Here is a 15,342-nt window from a genome sequence, read left to right as displayed (position 1 = left end):
CTTAGTTACATACAATTTTATTTGTCAATAAAGGTGGAAAAAAGTAGAGTTACACAAATGGATAAACAAAATGTATGTACATACAGTGGAAGATTATGCATCCTTAAAAAGGAATGAAATGCTGACACGTTACAACATGGATGGACCAGAAACAAAAAGACAAGTATTATATCTCACATGAGGTACCTAAACACAGTCAAATTCATAGAGACAGAAAGTAGAATAGAAGTTCCCAGGGACTGGGGGAAATAGGCAATGAGGGGTTAGTGTTCAATGAGCACAGAGTTTCAGTCTGGGAAGATGAAAAAATTCAGGAAATGAATAGTAGTGATGGTTGCATGACACTCAGAATGTAATTAATGCCACTAAATTATACACTTAATTATTAAAAGGGCAAAATTTGTGTTTTATACATTTTACCACAATTCTTTTAATAAGGAAGAAAACAGTTTACAACTTCTTTACGAGATCCTATGGAATTTTTTGTAGGGGATAATATTCCATAACACAAAGTAAACAAAAAGTCATAAAATACTCAGGTCACATTCTATGGCCATAAGCAATAGAGCTAAATTTTAAACAATAAATTTAAAGTCAGTCAGAAAAAGACAAATACCATAGGGTTCCACTAGTATGTGGAATTTAAGAAATGAAATAGATGAACATGGGGCGGGGGGCAGACAGAAAGGCAAACCAAAAAACAGACTCTTTTTTTTTTTTTTTTTTTTAAATGTTTTATTTATTTCTAGTAGAGAGAGACAGCGTGAGCAGGGGAGGGTCAGAGAGAGAGGGAGTCACAGACCGAAACAGGCTCCAGGCTCTGAGCTGGCAGTCAGCACAGAACCCGACGCGGGGCTCGAACCCACGAACCGCGAGATCATGACCTAAGCGAAAGTCGGACGCTTAGCCGACTAAGCCACCCAGGCGCCCCCCAAAAAACAGACTCTTAAATGTAGAGAACAAACTGAGGACTGATAGAAGGATGTGGGTGGGGCATGGGCTAGACGGTGGATGGGGATTAAGGAGGGCAGTTGTTATGAGAGCACTGGGTGTTATATGTGAGTGTTGAATCACTAAATCCTACATTTGAAACCAATATCCCACTGTATATTAACTAACTGAAATTTAAATAAAAACTTGAAGCAACAACAAAAATAAACAATAACAACACAACCATCAAAAACCAACTATTTGCCAGTTGGAAATTCAAAACAATACTCTTCATGACTATTGGGTTTTAAATGAAATCAAGACTTACAAACCATTGAAAAATTATTGAAAATGCAGGTCACCAGTACTTAATAAAATGTTAAGACTGTACTGAAAGGATTGAGCACATTGGTTTTTATTATTAAGCAAGAAAAACATTAAAATATAAGCTTTCAAATTAATAACTTAGGGAAGGTTAAAAAAAAAAAGGAACAGTAATTGAAGCAAAAATTTATTTCAAAATCTATTTGACAATAAAAACCCAGAAGTGCGTGAACTGGAAAACAATATCAAATAAATGTAAGAGTTGCTTAGAAGAGAAATAAATCAATCTAAGGAAAATAGTAAATAAAACCAAGGAATGAGTTATAAGAGATGCAGGGAAATTTTAAAAATAAAAGGTATACCTAGTTATGTAAATGTTTGAAATCAAAGTTAGAAAATCTAGAAGATGGGGCGCTTGGGTGGCTGAGTGGGTTACATGTCCAACTTCAGCTGAGGTCATGGTCTCATGGTTTGTGAGTTCAAGCCCCACATCAGGGTCTGCACTGATTGCACAGAGCCTACTTGGGATTCTCTCTCTCTCTCTCTCTCTCTCTCTCTCTCTGCCCCTCCCCCCCCGCTTGCATTCTCCCTCTCAAAATAATTAAACTTTAAGCACATTTAGAAATAAATAAGAAAGCCTTAACATCCCAACAACAGCAATACAAAAGGGAACAAAGTCACCAGTACTCCAATGAAGAAAGTGACCAATAAACCTGAGAAAATGTTTGGTTTTCCCTGTAGATGATAATTCAGCATTATTTACCATTCAGCCTAAGAAGTCTTTCAAATACTCAGCATTTGTGAAATCCATGAAAAGTGTTCATGGACTTAGGGTAAGAGAATAAATATGTACAGCTCTCATGAAGGTAATTTGTTAATATAGATCAATAAGCAAAATTTTTCTTTTAACTCAGCTTTTAGGAATTGTACTAAAGAATTGCCACGTACGCACAAATATAAGAAACCCATTTAACTTTAATTTATAAACGTGCAGGCATAGAGTTGAGTAATAAAAAATCACCTTGAAATTCTGAATTTAGCTTACAGTTGTGTGTTTAAAATCTCATTATGTAAACATGTTGATACACGTTTTTTCCCCTCCACTCACACTTTTTTCTTCTTCAGATTCTTTACTCATCTTTTTGATATCACTAGTGTCACTTTGGAGCCACCCAACCTAGTTTTTCAAGCATGTCTTCTTCAGTCCCATCCAACTTACTGGACATGCAGCCCTTTTTCAATCTGTGTGGGATGCTGTCCTGGGAATTCTACTGCAAGCCACAGATACTGACTGACATAGTATTACTGGAGTTACTCTGTTCTCTCAATCTTTTGGTCTCCATAATGAAACCACTTCCGTTTTATAGAGCTCTTCCTAAAACTAGCTATTTTGTAGGCTACAGAGCCTACAAAAGAGACTTGTTTACAATGACATCTAGTACTTGAAATTGTAAGCTCATACCTCCCAAGAGTAATTTTTTTTTAAATATTTTTATTTATTTCTAGGAGAGAGAGAGAGACAGCGTGAGCAGGGGAGGGTCAGAGAGAGAGGGAGACACAGACTCTGAAACAGGCTCCAGGCTCTGAGCTGTCAGCACAGAGCCCGACGCGGGGCTCGAACCCACAAACCACGAGATCATGACCTAAGCGAAAGTCGGACGTCCAACCGACTAAGCCACCCAGGCTCCTCCCAAGAATAATTTTTAAATCTGTATACAATTCCTTTGACTACTTCTATCAGGTGACAGCTGAACATGTCTAAAACGAGCATTGGTTGAGGTCTTTAAGAGCAAGTCACCTTTATCAAACATTATTTTGTTCAAAAGACAGTATTTGAAAGATTGCTTAGTAGTACAAAAGGGTTTTTTTAAGAAAGTATTAATTTTCTCTTTTATGAGAAGTAATTTTAGATTTAAAGAATAACTTTTGTCATATACTGGAACATGTAATCAGACATGCTGCAAAGATTTATGAAGAGTGTTTATTGAAGCATTATTTTAAAACAGTAAAAACGTGAGGCGCCTGGGTGGCTCAGTCGGGTAGGTGTCTGACTTCCGCTCAGGTCATGATCTCGCGGTTCATGGGTTCAAGCCCGGCTTCGGGCTTTGTGCTGACAGCTCAGAGCCTGGAGCCTGTTTTGGATTCTGTGTCTCCCTCTCTCTGACCCTCCCCTGCTCACTCTGTCTTTCTCTCTCTGTCTCTCAGAAATAAATGAAAAACATTTAAAACTTTTTTAAAAATAAAATAAAACAGTAAAAACATAAAATGTCCAATGACAGAAAGTACTGAAATTATTATGTATCCATCAAGCTGAGTACCATATACTTAATAAAATTCCGTGTTAAAAGAATGTCTAATGACTTAGGGAAATGCTCATAAAATAATAGGTGAAAAAAAATCTTCCAACAAAATTGTAACTGCCAATGCGGGGAAAAGATGTGGATAATTGTATATTTGCATCGGAGAAGAAAAAAAAGGAAAAAACTCATCAAAATATTTTGGTGATTACCCTTAGATTGTGACATTTAGAATGATTTTGGTTTTCTTCTTACTTTTTTATCCCTTTAAAGTTTCTTCTCAGTGAGACTGTGCTAATTCTTTAACCAAAAAAGAGCATTTGTTTAAAAATAAGTAGAATGCTTCACAAATTATGAATTTCTAGTTATTTTACTGTATCAAAGGCTCCATTTCGCTTTTTTTCCATCGTAAATAAAATGTTGTGATCATGACTCTGTAACTCTGTACTGTAAAGTGTTCATCAATGACTGGTTTTGTTTCATTCAACTACTGAGCAAACAGATGCACGGTGCCCCAGTCTTCAGTGTAGTTTTGAGCAGATAAAAAGGAGGGACAGAAATAAACATGAAGACTGAGCCCTGTGTCGTTCCCTTACGTCGCTGACTTCATTCTGGCTCATTCTCACACAGTGTTCTTTTTATTGGTCTGTCCGCAGTCTTTTTTCGTGGACCACAACAGTCGAGCCACCACTTTCATTGACCCCCGAATCCCTCTTCAGAATGGTCGTCTTCCCAATCACCTGACACATCGACAGCACCTCCAGAGGCTCCGGAGTTACAGCGCTGGAGAGGTAACACCCCAGGCCCCCTGCCACCTTCCCGTTCCTCGGGACCCTCCTCTGTGGGGCCAGCCCTGCTTTAGTGGCTGGGATCGAGCACTGCCTGTTCCCCAAGGGGCTCTGCCATCTCCACACCGCTCTGTAGAAGAATGATAAGTCAAGGACACCCACTGATGTCCCTAGACCCATCTTCAGATCGCCTTCCTTCTCTCTCCCCTTTTGTCCTAACAGTCGTCACTATGAAACATCTGTGTAGCTTAAAGGAAATTGAAAATGCAGTGTCAGGAGATCCCTACATTATGGCTGGAGCTGTGCTTCCTTAGGCCTTCCAGTCACGTGGAAATTCTTAATAGATCATACAGTGTATGACTGACATTAAACTTCTGGCTCTTCATTGATCCTGGAGAAGACATCAATACTATGTATATGGACTATAGATTGGGGGAAATCAACAAAGCACCTGGATACTCAGTTCCCATCAATAATATATATATAGTAACGATTAGGGGAAATCAACAGGGCACAGGAATACTCTGTTCCCATCCTACCATGTGCTCTTTTCTGGTTTAATGTGTTTCCCCTGCCTGTGGTTACCTTCCACTGAATAATGAAAAGCTGCCATCCTTCTTAAAACATCATGTGCTTTGCCTTCCTGAATTACTGTCTCTGTATCCCATACCCTTTCCTGGCCTCCTTTCCCAAGCCAAAACTCAAAACGTAGCTCTTTTCTACTTCTAGTCAGTTCCTGACAATATTTTGAGCAAATCCTTCCTTATGTCTTGACTGACATTTCCCAAGTGTTGGTACCATGTTTTCATAGAAGCCACCCCTGGTTTCTCTCAGGAGACGTGGGTGCTTAGGAACCACTTCTCATGAAACAGCTTGTAGAGTTGGATTACAATGAAGTAAAAAATGAAAAAATAGTGTAGGAAAAAAGATGTATATATATATATATATATGTGTGTGTGTGTGTGTGTCCCCCTTCCCCACCCCCTAGGAAGAGTCATTCCTAGGAGAACTAGAGCGAACCTCTCAGGAGAAATGGGGAAAATAACAGTCTACCCAACAGACTCCAGATAGCAAACCTAGGTCTCAGAGGAAGGGCCTGCTGCTGGTGTTATCGGCACCACTTTACTACTTTTTAAGGAAATCATCTGAATACTCTGACAGGCATAACTGTTTCCACCCAAGAGCATTCATTGTTTAAGATCAGTGTGATAAAATGAATTTTTCTTTCATGGCTTATCTTAAGTATTGTCTTAGGAAACTGCTGAAAGCATGTTAATTCTCTCTTTCTGCATATATGTAATATGTATATGTGACGATGCAGAGAAGGCGTATTTTGCATCCCCAAGGCTTATATGGGTGCCAGGATGCTCAGGTAGCACGTACTTAGCAGCAGACACATTCACAGATTGCAGGAGGCAGTGCCCCAACTTCCCAGCTCAACATGCATTGTATCCTTCTCTGGCGGCACTTTTACAATAGTTCAGAAAGTACCAGCGTTATGAGATAACCGTGGAGGGATTCAAAACTCTGCATCAGTTTGAAATATGCTGTTTATTTAAAATAACCAAGTTCTTTAATTTTAAGGCAGTTCAGTGTTAATATAGAGTGACCACATTTTTTTTTTTACAAATAGTTTATTGTCAAATTAGTTTCCACATAACACCCAGTGCTCATCCCCACAAGTGCCCCTCTCCATGCCCATCCCCCCTCCCCCCTACATCCATCAGCCCTCAGTTTTTGTCAGCATTCAAGAGTCTCTCATGGTTTGCCTCTCTCCCTTTCCCCCACCATTTCTCCCCTTCTTCTCCCCCTTGTTCCTCAGTTAAGTTCCTCCTAATCCTCCTATACATGCAAACATATGGTATCTGTCCTTCTCTGCCTGGCTTATTTCGCTCAGCATAACACCCTCAAGGTCCATCCATGTTGCTCCACATGGCCAGATTTCATTCTTTCTCATTGCCATGGAGTATTCCATGGTATAGATAAACCACATCTTCTTGATCTATTTGTCCGTTGATGGACACTTAGGCTCTTTCCCTGTTTTAGCTACTGTGGAGAGTGCTGCTATGAACACTGGGGTACATATGCCCCTATGCCTCAGCACTCCTGTATCCCTTGGGTAAATTCCTAGCAGTGCTATTGCTGGGCCATAAGGGAGTTCTATTGTTAGTTTCCTGAGGAACCTCCACACTGTTTTCCAGAGGGGCTGTGCCAGTTTACATTCCCACCCACAGGGTAGGAGAGTGCCCGTTTCTCCACATCCTCACCAGCATCTAGAGTTCTCTGATTTGCTCATTTTAGCCACTCTGACTGGCATGAGGTGGTATCTCAGTGTGGTTTTGATTTGTATTTCCCTGATGAGGAGGGATGCTGAGCATCGTTTCAGGTGTTTGTTGGCCATCTGGATGTCCTCTTTGGAGAAGTGTCTGTTCATATCTTCTGCCCATTTCTTCACTGGGTTGTTTGTTTTTCGGGTGTGGAGTTTGGTGAGTTCCTTATAGAATTTGGATATTAACCCTTTATCTGATATGTCATTTGCAACTATCTTTTCCCATTCCTTTGGTTGCCTATTAGTTTTGTGGGTTGTTTCCTTTGCTGTGCAGAAGCTTTTAATCTTGATGAGGTCTCAATCGTTTATTTTTGCTCTTGATTCCCTTGCTTTTGGGGATGTGTCAGGTAAGAAGTTGCTGCGGTGGAGGTCAAGGAGGTTGTTTCCTGCTAAAACAGAAATGTAGATTACTCAATCTAAGAGGAACCCTCTAAAGCTATAGATCTCTCACATTTATAAGAAATGAAGCTGAAAAAGCAAGTATTAAAACATTTCTGTTGAAACAGGATTAAGATCATGAGTACCTCTTGCATTACTGGTTCTAAAACATTTATTTAATACAATTGAATAGCCCAAGCCCAGTTACATTGAATACCAACATTAATGACAAAGTACCACCTGCATCAGTCAAAAAAGACTGTAACACATAACAATGAGAGGGCATCAGTGTGCACCAGCCATCTACATTCTTCCTAATTCATCCACTTGCCAACTGATTCAGTTCATACGTTTTCAACCCCTCCCATCCCTCTGCGCATCCCCTCTCTCTTGGTAGCTTTGCACTGACACAGGGAAGAAACCAAGAAAAGCAACAGAGAGAAAATCTGGGAGGCAGAGAATATCTGATCTAGAGGCAGCATACCAGAGAAAACAAAGACCCAGCCTCTATGAAAACAAATATCTGATTCCTCCTGCTGTGAGAGCCCACAGTCTGGGAATGAGAAGATGGGAGGCTCTTGATATAAAAACAGAGGGAGAGGGTAGTGAGAAAGGTTAATTATGTTTGCCGTGATGTGATTTTGTTCAACAAACATTGATTAAGTACATGGCCTGCTCTGAGCACTGTGGAATGCAAAGAAGTATGAGATATGATCCCTGCCCAGGAGAATTTTGTGTTCTATGTTTGAAGCCAGGCCACAAAAATTAAAAAAAAACAAAACACATAATTAAGTAACAAGAACAATTAGAATATGATTGAGGACCAGGAGAGATGTTTGGACAAGTGCAATAGGAGTTCAAAAGAGGCCAAGGAAAGGCGTCTTTAAGGTACCTGACCTAACCCTAAAAAATTGGTAGAATCTAGCAAGGAACAAAGGAAGATGAAGGGCACCCCCCCCAGAGACACAGCCTAAGGAGAGATGCAGCAGTAGGATTGAGAAAGGTCAGTATAGAGACAACGAATATGACCAGAATACCATTCCCACTAGGTTTTTGTCTTGGTTTTTGTTAAGCTTTGAATGCCACATGGTTGGCACTTTCTTACAAGCCCATTGAATGAATTTGAGAGGAATAATCTGATGGTTTTTGTGTAAAAATGGGCTTTAGAGATCAAGTCACGCATCGTCTTTCAAGAGAAGGTTATTGGCATTTTAAGGACAGCTTTATGAAGTATAGAATTGTCCTGTGTCGTTGCTGGACCTTTTTACCTAGTCATGTCCATTAAATGTCAGGAGTGCCCTCACCTCACCAGTCACTATGACAACCAAAACAAACAACAAAACAAAATACCCTAAGCATTTCCACATATTCCTATGTGGCAATGCCGCTTCAGTTAGAAATTGAGTTTTTTTTTAGTGTTTTATTTATTTTTGAGAGAGAGATAGAAACAGCATGTGCAGGGGAGGATCAGAGAGAGAGAGGGAAACACAGAATCCAAAGACAGGCTCCAGGCTCTGAGCTAGCTGTCAACACAGAGCCCAACACAGGACTCGAACCCACAGTGAGATCATGACCTGAGCCAAAGCCGGACGCTCAACCGACTGAGCCACCCAGGCGCCCCAGGAATTGAATTTTAAGGTCAGGTAAACTTAAATATCAAAAACTCTGGTGACACCAAGAGTTCAAGACCACAGCTCAGATCTCCTAACTCCCAGTCCAGTGTAAACTAGTATTCTAGCAAGGAGATAATGATGGCCAAGAGGAGGAAGGATTGTGTGATCTGTGAGAGAAAGGCCCATCAGGGCCCTTGGCCACAGACCAGGTATAAGGCGGGGAGGCCCTGGAGGCGGCAAAGAGACAGAAGACAAAGAACAACTTGTGGGAAGAAGCCTCAAGAGGTCAAGAGGTGCAGAGGAAGGGGTGCCTGGGACTTCAGCTAGCAGACAGAGTCTCAGCTCTGGCTTCTCCACAGAAGAGCTGTGTATCATCGCTCCTTCCTTTCCTTTCTGGGGCCTCAGTTTCCTCATCTGCAAGTGGAGACAAGGGAACTGGGTGGCCAGCTAGCTCTGTGATTCTGAGTCTGTGAGGCTTGAGTCACATTAACAAGACATTGGTAAGATGAGCAAGAAAGCCAGTTGAGGACAATGGTAGGTTTGCTGATAGATAAGTTGATAACGAGTATGAAAACAGCAAGATATCCAGTCTGAAATGACAGTTAAGCAGACAGAAATGTGGAATAATCAGATGGACTCAGGAATAATGAATTATTTCTACAAGCCATGGTTTTTCTGTGTCACGTAACGGGCATTGGGGGGTTTGCTATAGATGTTTCTTGTACTACAACCTTAGGAATCAATTATTTTCTGTTCACTTTCATAAGCCATTCTCTTGAGTGTTGCTCAGCAGTTGATATTTTTATCAACTGCATTTAAGGACAGAATTGAAATCAGTTTCTATATTCAGAATCCTAATAGGTAAAAATTTCTCTCAGAACCACTAAGATAGGTTATTAATAGCAATACTGTTAAATGCCTTTTGGATTAGCCTTTACTTTAAGTGAAAATTTTTCAGGCAGTTTGCTGAAAGCAGTTATCAGGAATATAGTACTTTATGCATAAAAAGATCCTTATTTGACACTTCAGCCTGCATTTTAATACAGTGTCACGTCAGTCTGAAAAAAAAAAAAAAGTACTAACAAAACAAGCCTTTCTCTTCCCATGATGTCCCAAGGGAAATGGACACATAAATGAAAAGAGCATATATGGCTATAAATATCGGTTCCCATCACTCTATCAGTAAGGAAATCACTGGAGGTCACATTTGTCTTATTTACTGTAATTGTCAATATATAGTAACATTAAGAAGGAAGGATAGCAGAGCACATAAGCTTTATTTCTTTTACCACCTTATTGCTGGTCAGGTTCGAAAATCATTAGTCATAGAAAAGTTCTGGAAGGGTACACACAAAAAAAGCTTAACAGTTATTGCCTCATGAAAGGACAAGTTTCTGGCAGAGAAGAGAAACTGACTTTTCACTTTAAAAGCAGAAGTCACTTTTGGTCGTTCTTTGCCGTGAGATTTTTTTGATGACAAAAGTTATTTCACTGGCCCTTATGACACAGTGAAGTGTGGGGAGAGTAACCTGCACTGCTTCTAAATTTGGGGTTTTTTCCCTTTTGATTCCATGCAACCAATACTTGATTACAGTTTGGTTGGAAGTTTATAAAATTCAGGCACCCATGAAAATAAACTTTTGAATTATCAACAGTCAGTAATGAGTGTAGAAAACACAGACACAGGTGGGAAAGAAGTGAAAAGGCGAATATACTCCCCCATCTGGAGACACTTCCTGTTATACATAGAAATAAAAAATTGAATCATGTTGTCTATGGTTCTGTATCCTATTTACCCAATACAGTACCTTGTAGACTGTCCCCACACCATTAAAATTCTTCTATATTTTATCTTACGGATCTACCATAATTTAAATCAAGCCTTTCTTTATACACTGTGTTTATTGCTCACTTTTCGCTATTATAAATATGTTGAATAGCTCAAGCATAGATCTTTCTCTCTTTTGTTTCCTTAAGATAATTCTGAAGACTTTGTTAATGATCTATTTTTAGAACAAAAAAGAATCTAGAGATGAAGGCAAATTCATCACTTGGGCCTTTCCTCTGAACTCGCTATTTTTTTAATCATCAGGTCTCCTGTGTTTTTAAAGAGAGTACTCGCTGATTATTAACCCAAATTCAGTCTAAAACCTGCAGTTTTTTTAAATGTTTTTTATTTATTTCTGAGAGAGAGAGAGACAGCATGAGCAGGGGAGGGTCAGAGAGAGACAGAGATACAGAATCCGAAGCAGGCTTCAGGCTCTGAGCTGGGGTGTCAGCACAGAGCCTGACGCGGGGCTCAAATCCACAAACAGTGAGATCATGACCTGAGCCAAAGTTGACCGCTCAACCAACTGAGCCACCCAGGCACCCCATAAAACCTGCACTTTTCAATCATATCTTTTAAAAAACCCACCAGTTTACGTTTCTAAATTGCAACACAGAAGAGAAATGTGTTTACCAGCCACTGAAAACTATTTTCTGAGCACATCTACTTTTTTTTTTCCTGGAGAGCTAAATGTTTGAAGTTTTCACAGTTGCAATTATGATTAAAGCTATTTCAACATCAAAAGGAAAAGAAGCCTTAAAAGTAGTGGAAACTGGGTTTTAGCCAGTCATAGAATAGTCATAGCACGTCAGGGAGACGCAGGCCACTGACGGAGTCCGTTCTGTGTCTCTCACATACACCCTGAGAAACTCGGTAACACAAAGTGTCAAATGCCAGGGGATTCAGTGAGTTGTCCAATTTTGGTTTTAAATGGAAAATCCAAACTTCTGGTCATTTTCAGTAGTTAGGAAAGTAAATGTTAGCATCATGTTTCCGGTGAGATCCAAGTCAGTTACTCATTCGATACCCAACATTCCTTAGGATGGACCATTTTATACCACTTTAGGACTATAAGGATCCTAGCACATACTAAACTCTCTCCCAATCTTAGAATCCTCTCCAGTCCTGCCTGAAACTGTCCCATCCCTGTAAATCCCTGGCTCCTAGTTGGAGAAGGCTGTTTCTGTTTCACCTTCCCAACCTCTGACTCATCTGTAGGCCTTCCAGTACTACTTTGCAGTCACCGCCTTTGCCCTTGGCAGGTGTTCCTATGGTTCAGATACCTCACGTGCCGTACCTTTCCCCTGTGTTGTTTCCTCCATCTCACTCGTCGCTGGCCTGAAGCATATTCATCGGTTGTCTACCTTTGGGGTAGCTGGCCTTCATCTGGTTTCTGAAGTTTTGCAAGCTAATCTGGCTTAGCTTTGACAGTGAGCAAGTAATCTCAGAAGAAGGCACCACTTTTCCCTAAAGCCTATCTGTAACACATGAATTCCCTCTGGCAACTAGGAAGAGAAGTGAGTTTCTTCCTGTTTCAAAGCCCTATTTATTTCAGGGCAACCCGCCAACAATGAGACACTTTAGCTCAAGGTGTGACAGCAGGCATCACCTGAGTTCTGTATTACAGCCATGCCTTCCTGAAGTCTGCTCTCAGATCTGCTTCCTCAGTTTCTCTCTGCAATACATTATTTAGATAATCTTAAGTTGAGTTGTCTTTGAGATTCCTGTCTTTACAGCATCGAAAATATTTCAAACACACACTAAGGCAGACTGACATAATTTCCTCCAAGGAAAAGAAACCTAACATTTCAGTACCAGGAAGGCTTTACATATTTATTAATTCATGGAGGAAGAAATGTGGAGACTTAGTGTTGGGTATTTGAATAGTCAGCAAATCTTTCCTTTAACAGTTTGCATTGTAACCATTTCATTGGGACTGGAAGCTGCAGTTGCCAAAGTACCAACTTTTAAATCTTGGAGGCTGGCTACACTAGCTGTCCAGAGCTGAGGGTTAATGACACCAAAGTGAGAAGTCCACCACAATGGCACAGAATCTATTTCCTTGTCCCTCAAGTAGGTGGCTTAGTCGGTTAAGCGTCCGACTTTCACCTAGGTCACGATCTCACGGTTCGTGGGTTCGAGCCCCGCGTCGGGCTCTGTGCTGACTGCCAGCTCAGAGCCTGGAGCCTATTTCAGAGTCTGTGTCTCCCTCTCTCTCTGACCCTCCCCTGCTCACGCTGTCTCTCTCTCTCTCCTAGAAATAAATAAAAAAAAAAAAAAAAAAGTAAGCAGTGAGCAAGGAGAAGGACCGGGAGACAAAAGGGATGGATCTGCATCTCTTCTACTTCTAGAAGAGCAGTTCAAAGACCACCATGTATAGACAGCGAACTCATAGCATATCTCTGCAAAGGAAGGATGTTAATCCTGTCTATGTGAAGTATGCAAGTAGGACCTGACGGAAAACCAGCAATTACTATGGTTTTTATGTCTTTACTTAGTAAGCCCTAGGTCATCTATCCTGTTTGTCATCTGCAGTATGACACATGGCCTAGTCTTAAATGACCCTGTTGAATTTGACTTGCCCTTTCTGGACTTTGTAGCATAGGATCTCATTACTTCTCCTGAACTCCATGGGAGTGAATTGTATACTGGTCTCAGAGGGAGAATTTTCTCTCCTTTTTTGTCTGGATGTTTGAACTCTTTATAAATACATTACGAAGCAAACTTCTATGTAATTCTTAAATGTTTTTAAAGCCTATTTTGGCTTACTTTGCCAAATATCACAGAATGAGTCCTACAGCTAGGGGCACCTGGGTGGCTCAGTTGGTTAAGCAGAATGAGTCTTACAGCATACCCATATACTTGGTGAATATACTCCAGTGTGGAAAATCTATACAGCCTCTGTTTAAATAGCTTACCCTGCAAGGGTCCTTCAAGAAACATAATGTACATAGAATCACTGTAGAAAGTTCATCATCATGCTCAAGGACTTAAGGGTATTCCAAAATTTAAAATTGAGCTAAATCAGTCATCACAAATATAAGTTTTAAACTACACAAGTTCTGTATTCCATGAAGTTTTGTCAAAATGCCCATTCAAAACCAAGGTACTGGATGCAGCGTGAGAGGAGTCAACAAATGCTTTACAATCAAGCAAACCCTGGTTCTGCCTCTTACAGTTGAAAATTTTGTAAACACTTAATTTTATCCAATCCTCAGATTTCCTGCTTGTAATATGCGGTTAATGATGCTTATCTTCCAGCATTTTGAGAAAAGAAAAAAGATACCAGGTGAGGGAAGAGTAGCTAGCACAGTGAATGGAATAATAGGCAATTAGCAAAGAACGGCCATCTGAGGGTGAGACATGCTGTTAAAAAGAACAAGTCCGTTCCACATTCAGTTCTGAAGTTCAGTGCTAACTCATGGAAATTAAGGCCGCAAACCTATCTTTACTGATAGTATTCAGTACTATCAGAGAGTTCATTTATGTCTCTTGAACATATTTATGGAAAGAAATGTTCCTTAGGCTAGTCAGTATACTAATCTAGTTAATGTTTAGGACATTTGCACAATCACTTTCTTTTCTTTTTTTTTTTTTTTTACAAATAGTTTATTGTCAAGTTGGTTTCCGTATAACACCCAGTGCTCATCCCCACAAGTGCCTTCCCCCATGCCCATCTCCCCCCTCCCCCGCACCCCCATCAGCCCTCAGTTTGTTCTCAGCTTTCAAGAGTCTCTCATGGTTTGCCTCCCTCCCTCTCCCCCACTATTTCCCCCCTTCTTCTCCCCCACGGTCCTCCGTTAAGTCCCTCCTAATCCTCCTATACGTGCAAACATATATTTGTCCTTCTCTGCCTGACTTATTTCACTCAGCATAACACCCTCAAGGTCCACAATCACTTTCTTAAAAGCCCTAACATAGCACATCAACCATCCTCCCTAGTCTTTTTTTTAAACTTGCTTATTTCCACTCATTTTGAAGATTATAACTTCATTGCTTTTTTAACTTAGGTGACATCTGGGTCTTTTTCCCCTCATTGGAAAATTATTATCAAAAGACCATCTGAAATTGATAAGATTTCCAATGATGACAATTTTATTTTGAAATTAGGCTTCAGAAGTCTCTAGAAACAGAGGAGCCTCTTTACTGGCCAGGCCAGGACACAGCCTGGTAGCTGCTATTCGAAGCCAACATCAACATGAGTCATTGCCACTAGGTATGTATCATGCTTTTTGGATCCTGGATACCCAAGCCTTAGCCTTGTTTTTCTTATCACAAGTCCTTTAATATTCAGGATTCTGTATTTTGTTTTTTTCTTTCCTATGGTAAAATCTATCCCTACCCTTTGCATCCATCCCTCCTTTACCCTTTTTCCCTTTCCCCCCCCTCCTCAATTTGTTCTTCCCTCTTCCTTGTCTCTGCTCTCTTCCAGACTCTCATCCCCTTCTTTATTCCATTCAGTGATTTGTTAGCTGAGTGCAGGAGAGCATAGTTTAAATGAGGTGACGGATCTCGTTGCCATTGGATGCAGTTTTTAATTTAGACCTCTTTTCCCATGTGGCTATGAGGACAAGTCAGCATAGTTTTCATTCCTCACCTCAGCTACCTCCTTCTAAAACACGTGACACTTGTGTCAAGGGAAATGAGGTAAGAAAGCCCAAATGGATTTGGATATTTCCATTAATACTACCGGGAAATCAACCATGGCCACAGGTTGTAAGTGTCAAGTGCTCAGAAATGGATTTCTTTGAACCTATAAAGAATCTTTTGCCATAATAACTATGGCAAAATGACCAAGAGAAGTTAGGAGGAAAAGAGTAAAATAGCTCACGGGAGAATGATTTTATTCTCCTCA

At 40.4% G+C, this 15,342-nt stretch overlaps 1 protein-coding gene across 1 annotated transcript in view; it reads left to right on the top strand.

Moving 5' to 3' along the window:
• Nucleotides 1–15,342, top strand: part of HECW1 (HECT, C2 and WW domain containing E3 ubiquitin protein ligase 1) — a 166,664-nt gene that overhangs the window by 85,541 nt on the left and 65,781 nt on the right. Inside the window, exons 12-13 of the mRNA XM_039235666.1 lie at nucleotides 4,208–4,342; nucleotides 14,598–14,703. Of these exons, the coding sequence (XP_039091597.1) occupies nucleotides 4,208–4,342; nucleotides 14,598–14,703 (241 nt within the window). The remainder of the gene's footprint in view (nucleotides 1–4,207; nucleotides 4,343–14,597; nucleotides 14,704–15,342) is intronic.

This window comes from Hyaena hyaena, unplaced genomic scaffold (assembly GCF_003009895.1).
Source record: "Hyaena hyaena isolate Hyena2069 unplaced genomic scaffold, ASM300989v1 scaffold_101, whole genome shotgun sequence".
Classification (NCBI taxonomy): Eukaryota; Metazoa; Chordata; class Mammalia; order Carnivora; family Hyaenidae; genus Hyaena; species Hyaena hyaena.
This window is presented reverse-complemented; position numbering and strand designations above follow the sequence as displayed.